At 44.2% G+C, this 10,799-nt stretch overlaps 1 protein-coding gene across 14 annotated transcripts in view; it reads left to right on the forward strand.

Annotated features, from left to right (window-relative positions):
* LOC109899362 (microtubule-associated protein 4) overlaps positions 1-10,269 on the forward strand; it is a 125,139-nt gene extending 114,870 nt beyond the window's left edge. For 8 of the 14 annotated variants that reach the window (XM_031836149.1, XM_031836154.1, XM_031836153.1 and 5 more), the window contains 2 exons: positions 5,996-6,173; positions 6,470-10,269. In XM_031836149.1, coding sequence (XP_031692009.1) covers positions 5,996-6,173; positions 6,470-6,477 — 186 coding nt within the window. In that variant the 3' untranslated portion in view covers positions 6,478-10,269. The remainder of the gene's footprint in view (positions 1-5,995; positions 6,174-6,469) is intronic. The other 6 variants (XM_031836151.1, XM_031836155.1, XM_031836156.1 and 3 more) reach the window with 1 other exon arrangement.
* Positions 10,270-10,799: the final 530 nt, after the last annotated feature.

Below are 10,799 nucleotides of genomic sequence, written 5' to 3' on the forward strand. Positions count from 1 at the left end.
CTGCCGCCCTCAGCCAGTGATGGCCCGACCAGAAAAAAATCCACCAGCTTGTGTTGCAGGTCTGCGAGCACAGGGAGGATGCCGCCAGGTTGTTGATTATCAGCACCCTCCTTCTATATGACACTTGAGACAGGAGCCACCTCCACCTGGCCAATCTTGACATCTCCCAGTTCACCACCTCTCCGAGCCCAGGTACACCCCCAAAATGTTAAGCCTTTACAACCCCCTCCTCCCTCCATGCCCCACATAAGAGCTTTGTTCTTGCCCCAGTTCACCTTAGCTGACGAAGCTCCCTCATACACCTAGTCTCTAGTGCCTGCATATCCTGCCCATCCCTGACCGTCACAGAAATGTTATCTGCATATGTCGACACTGCTATGCCTGTCCATCACACTCCCTGCAGTCTCCTGCGTAGGAGGCCCAAAAAAAGGCTCAATGGCTAGTGTATTTAAATGCCCCGATAGAGGTCATCCTTGTCTAATGCCCCGCCTCACCAAGACTGGTCACTGAGCCCCCCTCCGAACTTGACCATATGTGACGCCCCAGCATACAACATCTTCACACAAGCCAAAACCTTTCCCCAAACCCAAACACAGACATCACATTGAACAGATACTCATGGTCCACTCTACCAAAAGCCTTCTCTTGGTCTAGAGACCAGTCCAAATTTCATCTTAGAAACTCTCAACAAGTCCAACATGTTCCTGATTAAGAAGAAGTTGTCAGTGATTGAGCCCGGTACACAATATGTCAGGTCCTTGTATACTATAGAGTCCAGATGGGAATTCACTCTGTTAGCGAGGACCTTGGCAAATATCTTGTAGTCCGCACAGAGCAATGCTACAGGCCTTTTTTGGGGGCAGGAGAGTCAGAGCCACAGCAGGACATCGGCAACTCTCCTACCCCCACGCGAAAAAAGTCCAGTCCAATTATTCCCCAGAATTGGGAGTCCATCGACCCCGGTGGACATCTGGGTTATGGCCTCTGCCAGTTCATTGGACAACAGGGGAATGTCCATTTCATCCCTCTGTGCCAGAGAGCGCTTAGGGAGTTCTGCAAACAAAACCTGAACACGTATAGGATCACACGGTTGTGCCCAATACAACTCAGTAGAAAACTCCACAGTCCACTCCGGCATCTCCCCCACCACAGAGGTCACCTGCCCGGCCGACAGCCGCAGACAATCCAAACCAAAGAAGGAGAAGCTGGGAGCATCCAGCTCCTTGAGCATGGAGAACTTAGCTCTTAGAAGTGCTCCCTTTGCTTTAACCTGGAAAAAACTGCCCAGGTCCCTACGTAATTCAGCCAAATTAACCTGGGGGCCTACATTGCCTTGCCCCACCAGCTCTACCTCCACATCACTGATACTACGCTCGAGTTCCTCCAATACTCTCAGAGCCTGAGAATGAGAGAACTGTATACTGTTGACAGAAAAGACACATTTGGACTTTTCCCACATCCCACCATTGACTCAGAGAAAAAGTCTGGAAACCTGAGCAAAAAGTGGCATATTTTAAGATCTTTACATTAAACTTCTACTAGGATGCCTGCCGAGGCCCTGATGAAGTAGACAGCCGGTTATGTGGCGATCTGAAAAACCCACCGGGAGAATGGTAGTGCCCAGCAGCCTATTGCTCTGGTTCCTGGACATGTAAAACCGATCTAGTCAGGCTGCACTCACCCTAGCCCCAAAGACCTTCACCCATGTAAAGTGTCTTGTGTTGGGACGTCTAGTTCTCCAAACATCCACTACATCAAACTGATTTAAGATGTCCACCCCCTCCTCTCCCTTGTAACTATTCCCCAGGTCGTTGCTGTAAACGAGAATATGTTCTCAGTCAACTTACCTGGTAAAATAAGGGTAAAATAAATAAAAACACCCGCACTGAGCCTGAATGAGGCTCCTCCTCATTTCTATCTTTGGTAAAAATCCAAATCCAAATTGTACAGTTCCAGTCCCCGCCTACCACCAGCATCTCCTCAGGCGCTATCTGTGAGTTTCTTAGACACCCAAACAGATGCCCCCTCTCTCGCCCTGTGTTAGGCGCATACACATGTATAAGGGCAAAACTCATGTTGTTAATTTCTGGTTTAACAACAAGCAGCCTACCCCTGCACACCTCCTTTGAGGAGCAAATTTTTACAAACAGATCCAGTGCAAAAAGGACTGCCACCCCTGCACTAAGATTTGTCCCATGTCTCAACACACTTGCCCCTTTCCACCAGAGCTCCAAATCGATTTGATTCACCACATCACTGTGTGTCTCCAGCAGAAACAACACCTGTACCTTTTTGGTTTTACATATTCACCCGACAGACTCCTCTTACCTGCATCTCTGGCACCAATTAAATGAAGCGAGCCTAGCCAAAGAGTCTCCATAAAAAGTGGGAGAAAAGCCAGCAAAGAAAGAGACCAATAGCAAAGCTCAAAAAGCCCCAGTCCCAGAAAGAAACTATTCATCTAAACAGCATCTGAAGGTAGACCCTTACGCACGGTGGTTGTGACCCACTTCCTAAACCTAACACATTTCCTGAGTGAGAGGACACCATGCTCCTCGTTTTTCATAGTGTGTTTGAGGTGGGACCAAGCCATTGTTTTACAAATCACAAGTAAGTCTCAAGTCTTAGCACTCAAGTCCCAAGTCAAAACCGTCAAGTATCAAGTCAGGTCTCAAGTCTTTAACTTTGAGTTTCGAGTCCTAAACGAGTCATAATGTGCTCTTCACCAAATGTAATAGAATTTCATATTTTTAACCAGAGTAATAGTTAGTATATTACATTTACGCATATCATGAATGCATTTAAAAATATCTATATATTTATTACTTTCTAAAGAAATTTTCTTTTTCCATGGAAGCAATAGTGATCGACTATCGAGAATGCTATGGGGCGCAGTCGGGCGATGTAGGCTTGTACACAATCGCCCAACCTTGTTTTAGGAACATCAGGCAAGATTTAGGCTACCAACTGCCTAGCCAGTTGTAGCTCAATCTGGGGTGCAATGATCACATTCCTGCACTGACTGGCTGTGTGGAGGCTCATTGATTTAACGTTACGTTAGCCTACATGATACACTAGTAAGGTAATAAAATATATAGCTGTCGGCTTACCGTTCTTTGTGCAGCTTCAAATGTCAAACAAAGTTGGAAATTGTTGCGCCTCCGTCTGTAATTTTCTTCCTGCATGTTTTGCAAGTTACTGTTTTTTGTTGATACAGCATCGTCTTTATATCCAAAAATAATAATTTGTGGTATCATCTTTCCAAGGGCTCCATCAGAATTCACCCGCCGACATTCCTCTGCACTGCCACGCACAGCTTTTTCTCAGCTGGCACAATTTGATTGGCTGCTGTCCGATTGAAACTGTAATCCGTTAAATGAAGAGTTATGCACTGCACACTTTTTTTAATAGCATCACTTTTAATATTTGGTCTTGGGGAGGGTGTCAGGTCGAGTCATAAGGCTCAAGTCCAAGTCAAGTCACGAGTCATTGGTGTTGAAGTCAAAGTCGAGTTGCAAATCATCATATTTGTCCAAGTCATATGACTCGAGTCCACACCTCTGGCGTGTTGTACTGATCTTACAAAATTTACCGGATCACAAAAAAAAAGCTTCAAGATTCCTTTTTCCCTTCAGTATCATTCAGGAACCTTGACCGTTCCCTAACCTTGTACTTTGACCCCTCTGCCTGACTGACTGTCAGCTCTGGACCCATTGAATCTGAAAAGAAAGCGACCTCCTCGTCCTTAGACTCACCTTCCTCCTCCGCATCTCCATCTCCCATCCTGACCACCTGCCCTTTCTCTCTAGCTGGCCCACCCCCCCTCCCCCCGGCACCAGGCAAAGGTTCCTTAGTGCCTCTCCCCTCCTTTCTTCTCCCCCTTTTTCATTTTCCGCTTGACACCCTCCTCCACCACCCCTAGTCGCTTGCTCTTCCCCACTACACTCTCCTCATCCACTAGCATAACCTGAATAGGCCCAGCCTCATCTACACCACCCTCCATAACCTGCCTAGACCCAGCCTCATCTACACCACCATCCATTACATGACTAGACCCAGCCTCATCTACACCACCATCCATTACATGACTAGACCCAGCCTCATCTACACCACCATCCATTACATGACTAGACCCAGCCTCATCTACACCACCATCCATTACATGACTAGACCCAGCCTCATCTACACCACCATCCATTACATGACTAGACCCAGCCTTATCTACATCACCATCCATTACATGACTAGACCCAGCCTCATCTACACCACCATCCATTACATGGCTAGACCCAGCCTCATCTACACCACCATCCATTACATGACTAGACCCAGCCTCATCTACACCACCATCCATTACATGACTAGACCCAGCCTCATCTACACCACCATACATGACATGACTAGAGCCAGCCTCATCTACACCACCATCCATTACATGGCTAGACCCAGCCTCATCTACACCACCATCCATTACATGACTAGACCCAGCCTCATCTACACCACCATCCATTACATGACTAGACCCAGCCTCATCTACACCACCATACATGACATGACTAGAGCCAGCCTCATCTACACCACCATACATGACATGACTAGAGCCAGCCTCATCAACACCACCAATTACATGACTATATCCAGCCCCATCTACACCACCATCTATAGCATGACTAGACCCACCCTCATCTACAGCACCATCTATAGCATGACTAGACCCAGCCTCAGCTACAGCACCATCTATAGCAGGACTAGACCCAGCCTCATCTACAGCACCATCTATAGCATGACTAGACCCAGCCTCAGCTACAGCACCATCTATAGCAGGACTAGACCCAGCCTCATCTACAGCACCATCTATAGCATGACTAGACCCAGCCTCAGCTACAGCACCATCTATAGCAGGACTAGACCCAGCCTCATCTACAGCACCATCTATAGCATGACCAAGGAAAGAATCAAGAAAATAAGTAAGGACAGAGCCCTCCACACGGCCTCTCAACTACAAAACACTCCCAGAGAGAGAGAGAGAGAGAGAGAGAGAGGGGCAATGCGGGGGAAAGCATAGCATTGAGTTTATCCATGTTTGTGCTCTTTTCTCACTGTGTTCATAACAACACTCAAAGAATGAAGTCCATCTTATCAGTCACATGACCAGCATCTCCATGGATGCACCGTTCATCTCCTCTGGCACTGTGAATGAATATTGATATTTCTGCATACAGTGCATACTGTACACAGTTGATAATGAACACATACACATATTGACATGTTCTCAGTTGGTCCTCAATCACATTCTTTGGACACATACTATATGACTATTTCAGAGATGTTATAATATACCTGCACATACAGTAGCTTTCAGCTTGCACCAGCAGTATACGCAACACTTGCACAATCCATGATAACATGTTTAATTTGGTTTCTCTATGGTTTAGGTATGCACATTTCTTTTGAATGAAAATGGTGATAAAACCCAGGGTTTAATGGTGCGGGTGATGTGTAGTGTTGTGTTGAAACACACACACACGTTTACCAAACCATCTAGTTTCCCATAGATGTTGTTATTTATCCCTTCCCTTGTGGTCTTTTTGTGAAATAGAGACACGTGTTTTATGTACCCAGAGCTACTGGACACATAAGCCCCTGTCTAAAGATTATTATTATTATTATTCTAAAGAAATTTCAGATCAAATATAGCTGAAGAATATATTCCACATCCAATGCTAGCTCTCATCTAATATGTTTGAATAAATATAGCTCTTTATTTTCCACAATATTTGATACCGTCAGACCACTGGTCCTGTTTTAGCTTTTATGATTTTCTACCATTTTTATTTCCAGCATTGAAGACATCCTCAGCGCCTACCATGTTTTGTTGGAGTATGCTTGTAGTTAATATCTCATCTGTCCTACTGTACACACACTGCAACCCCTTTGTCCATTCCATTTGAACCCCCCCTCCCAATTGACACCCTGCTACTGTATGCATTTTTAGGCTGAGGGAGCCGAGGAGACGGCAGAGGAAAATGGGGCTCCCTCCAGTGATGCCTCAGCCAAGGTGCCAGGGCAGGCAAGCAGCCCCGCCCAGGAGAATGGGGTGAAGGAGGGTGCCCCCTGCGGAAGCCAGGGCATCCATGACCCCCAGGGCTTTGACTCGCGCATCCCTGAGACAAGTAAGTGTGCCGTCCAAACCGAACAGTCCCCTGCCTGTCCTCTCTCCACTAGGGCTGCGTCCCACTCCTTCCTCCTCATTCTCTCAGACTCCTAATCCTTTGATGTGAGCTAATATGAGGCCTCCCAAATATGCTTTATGATTGTCTGGTCTGGAGAGGGGCCTTATGAAGGGGCAAGTTTGGATACAAAAGAAGCAGAGATGGTCTCTTATCTAAATGACTTTGAGACTTTCATATTTATTTTGTGATTTACATGCCCCTGACCACCCCATTACCTTTGACTTCTTATTTTACAGGCTTCTAATTCTTCTTTGTGCTATCCATCTACCCTCTTCATCTTAACCCCCTCAACATCTCCTATGTCCCCCACTCCTCTCTCCTTCTCTCCTCTTTCCCATTCTTTCTGTCCCATTTACACACTTCCTGCTGCAGATTGAGTCTTTCAAGCTCAACTTCCGCGAGAACGCCCGCTCTCGCACGGACCACGGCAACGACATCAAAACCTGGCCAGCCCCGGGAGACAGCCCCTCACACCCACAACGCAGCGTCTCTCTCAACGACTCCCTGACTTCTGCTGGCTACCCCCGCTGCCCTCTCCCTCCTCCCCCCGCTGGGACAGGGGGGCAACGGCACGCTAGCAGGACTCAGACATGACCCTCAATCCCACATCCAAACACCTCACCCATGTATCATTCTCTTACTATGCCTAAACCTGCGCTTACCTACCTACCGCTGTCCTGTGTTCCCATTGGATGAGCTGACATTGTACATACAGTAGACCAAGCTTCAAGCAGGTTGGGATAACATTGGGAGGGGAATGGAGGCTTGCCATGTTAACTGTGAAGTCTAATTCATGTTTCCTTACCTCTCCAAGAGCATAACATGGCAGTTGCAGCGTACAGTAGCAACAATCAGTCTTATCCAGTATTACAGTACGTCCTAGTGCCGTTTTAGTGAGAGTAATCTACCAGGCATCGCCAGCCCTGAACACACCTGTTTGGTTCACATAGACACCCCCAATGGGAAACCTTCCTAGACTCACCTGTGGGTTATGTACGCAGACTAATATGTGTGTAGAGCCCTTTTACTTGTGAGCATGTAGGGCTGTGGTGTGTTCCCAATAACCATTGATTAATTTACTCACTATTCACCAACCATCGACTCATTCACTCACTGCCTCACCTCCCTCCTCTCTCATATCCATGTACCCAGAGTCCAGACCCCTCTTTTTCACTGTCCAAGGGTTAAATACATGTTGTTTTTAAAGAGCACTCACAAAATATTAGTAAACTAGTAGACTGTACTATAACAGTAGGCTATTTAACTCTCTTTAAACGGTGTGTTTGATTGAATAATACTGTAACAATGAGCTGTGGCGTTCTGTTTACTTTTACATTAGTTTATTTTCCTCATCAGCTTAGTTTTAAGGTTTGTTTCATTGTTTTCTTCTCTTTACCAACAGGGCTCAGAAATCCTCTTGAATACACACGCATATATCTTTCTCGAAACAATGGCACACAGGCATGAAGATGCGACTCTGTTTAGGGCGTTGAGACTGAGAAAGCATGTCAGGGGTGTGACGAGGGAGACAGCGAACACTGAGGCGTAGTGACGTAAAGACGTGTCCTCTTCAGTGTGTTAAGACAACAATGTGATGTGTCAGAATAGTGCTGTCTAGGAAAACTCCAGAGGGTAATAGAATGTTAAGATGAATTATGTGAAGGAAAGTGTCTTGGAGGTTGGTGGAGCGATGTGTCTTGTATTGTACGTGCCTCCTGTCCTGCTTACCTGAAACTGGGATGGGACTCGGGCTGGAAGCTCAAGCTGATGGACCCTTGTCCCTGGAGTGACACAGACAGACAGAATGTCATAGTTGAAAATGAAACCGCATGGTGGCACTGTAGTTTGATTAGGATTTAGAATAATCGTATTTTGTGACCAGTCCTGCTTGTTGTCCCATTTCAGCTGTTTTCTGAGGGTTCTGGTAAAGTGTTATTGACGGTTATAAGAGGACTTGCTGAAGGACTTGTTGGAACATTATTAGAGGTTCTGCTGAAGGACTTGTTTTTGTCAGGCTGTTGGCAGTGGAACATTCAATGTGGCTTATTTTACTTGTAGTAATGTATCCAACAATTGCCTCCAATTGCCTTTTTAGTGCATGGCCAGGTAATATCATGCCCAGAGCAGAAAGCCTATGTGCATTATGACTTGCAGTGTTGTGGTTCAGTATATTTGTCCTTGGGGGCAAATAGTTGGTGTTGTATCTTCTTCTCTTTTTTTTAACAGTGGGCAGGAAGAAAATTGGGGGCTGTCAATTTGATTCTAAATTCTATTGCAGTTTGGTATATTATATAATTCAGCTATAAGTTCGTCATGTTTTTTAAATGTGTTGAGCTCAAAATAAGGACAGTACACCAGGTACTCTTTTTGAGGAATGATTCCCCCCCCTAATTCACATCAATATGTAGACCTACTTTAATATCCTCTTAAATCAGAGATATGGAAACTATTAAAATGACCTTAAATTCTTGAATATATTAAAGAGGGTGTGTGATGGTAATGTGTATTTGATGAAAGGTAAAGCTGTCTCTCCACACACTGATTTACTCCCATATTGTTCCTAGGATATCCATGAAATAGTGTTTAAAAGACATTGTAATAATGTTTTTTAATTAAATTAATCACAATCAATTGAGATGTGTGGAATAGGCCTAATACCCAGAGCCCAAAAAAAAGTCAATTGAAATGTTTTAAGAAAATGGTCAATACATTTTATTGTTATCAACTTGATGTTATTTTAAAATTGGAGAGGTTTGTAGATATTGATATTTGAGCGGTTTTGTAGTACAGCAGTGATTGTTGTAAGAGGAACGGCTGCTGAGGTGGATCGTAGTATCGCCTCTGGTGACACGATCCTCGAGATCAATTTCAATATTACCCCTGATCCTGACTTACCACACTCACCGGTATGTTCTCTCTGAGATTGCACACGGTTGTATATAAATAGATATTTGACTGTTTTATACACTTTCGCCACAGGAAAAAAAAACAATATGAAAACAACAATGATGGTAATAAGGATGTTACGTACAGCTTTTATGTTAATATGTCTTTAACAGTTTTAATGGTAAGGGGTATCATTATTGTTATTGAGCAAGTCTGCCTTTTTTCCAAGAAAAGGGCTGCTGAAGTAAAAGAATGTTATAGAGATATAATGTTCTATAGATGCAACACTTTTGTATTTATCTTGTGTTCCCATACTGACAGGGTGGTTGGGTCAGTGGGGAGTGTTTGAGGGGTTATACGCATGGGAGGCATAATGAGGTCTGGTCCAGTTTGTGGATTGCTGTCTATTGAACAGTGTTTATTTCACAAATTGTAAGAGTTTTGTTAACTTTCACATAACCTTTGTCCATCCCCACAACCCCAGTCTTAAGAAATGAAAATACTCTTATTTACAGGTAGACCTTCAGATGTGATTTTGACATTGTAGGATACAGTGACCTTCTTGCGTTGATTTGAAAACAAGATACGTGCAACATGGAAGGGACTGAAACTAATGTGTAGAATTGCATGGCATGTGTAACATGCCATTGTGGTGCAGGGCTTCCTGTTAAAGCAGGAAGTGGGATTAGAAGTCAGGTCATATCTGTCATTTAGGAATATTGTTGCCCTTGCCCTACACGCACGCACACACAGAAACACACACACACACACACTCTGTCCTGGAGTGTCATGGAGACGTCCGCGCCCTAACACACCCTTATGTAAGGCTAACAGTAGCTGTCAGGTTTGGCTTGTGTTACTTAGAGCTCTCCAGTAATGCTACAATGAGCTCCATAGATCTGCTTCTTCCGCTAGCGCACACCCAATGTGCAAGTGTACTCATAGAAAACACCTATTTAAGAGCATGCAGAAACAAATGGAATGTGTTCAGTAGACTTATGTCATTCGCAGAATTTGTCATTTGCAGAATATGTTTTTTTGTTTTTCATTCATTTTGAATTGACATTTTTGGTTTGAAAGAAGTGTTTATTGTGATTAATTGTTAATTAGTGATGTGATTATTAAACATTAAAAAACAAAATGTTTAAGATATTGTGCTTGTCTTTTGATCAGTTACGTTATCCTCTCTGTCCTCTTTTAGACATAATATAAGCCACATGGCCTATAAGCCAGGTAACTGCCAAAATAACTGAAACACTTGAGTAAATGAGGTACAAAGTACACTGAACAAAAATATAAACACAACATGTAAAGTGTTGGTCCCATGTTTCATGAGCTGAAATAAAAGATCCCTGAAATGTTCCATATGAACAAAAAGCTTATTTCTCTCGTTTTGTGCACAAATTTGTTTACATCCCGGTTAGTGAGCATTTAACACTTTGCCAAGATAATCCATTCACCTGACAGGTGCGGCATATCAAGAAGCTGATTAAACAGCATGATCATTACACAGTTGCACATTGTGCTGGGGACAAAATGGCACTAAAATGTGCGCTTTTGTCACACAACACAATGCCACAGATGTCTCAAGTTTTGAGGGAGCATGCAATTGGCATGCTGACTATATGAATGTTCACCAGAGCTGTTGCCAGAGAATTTTATATTAATTTCTCTACAATA

The sequence above is a fragment of the Oncorhynchus kisutch genome, linkage group LG11 (assembly GCF_002021735.2).
Source record: "Oncorhynchus kisutch isolate 150728-3 linkage group LG11, Okis_V2, whole genome shotgun sequence".
NCBI lineage: Eukaryota > Metazoa > Chordata > Actinopteri > Salmoniformes > Salmonidae > Oncorhynchus > Oncorhynchus kisutch.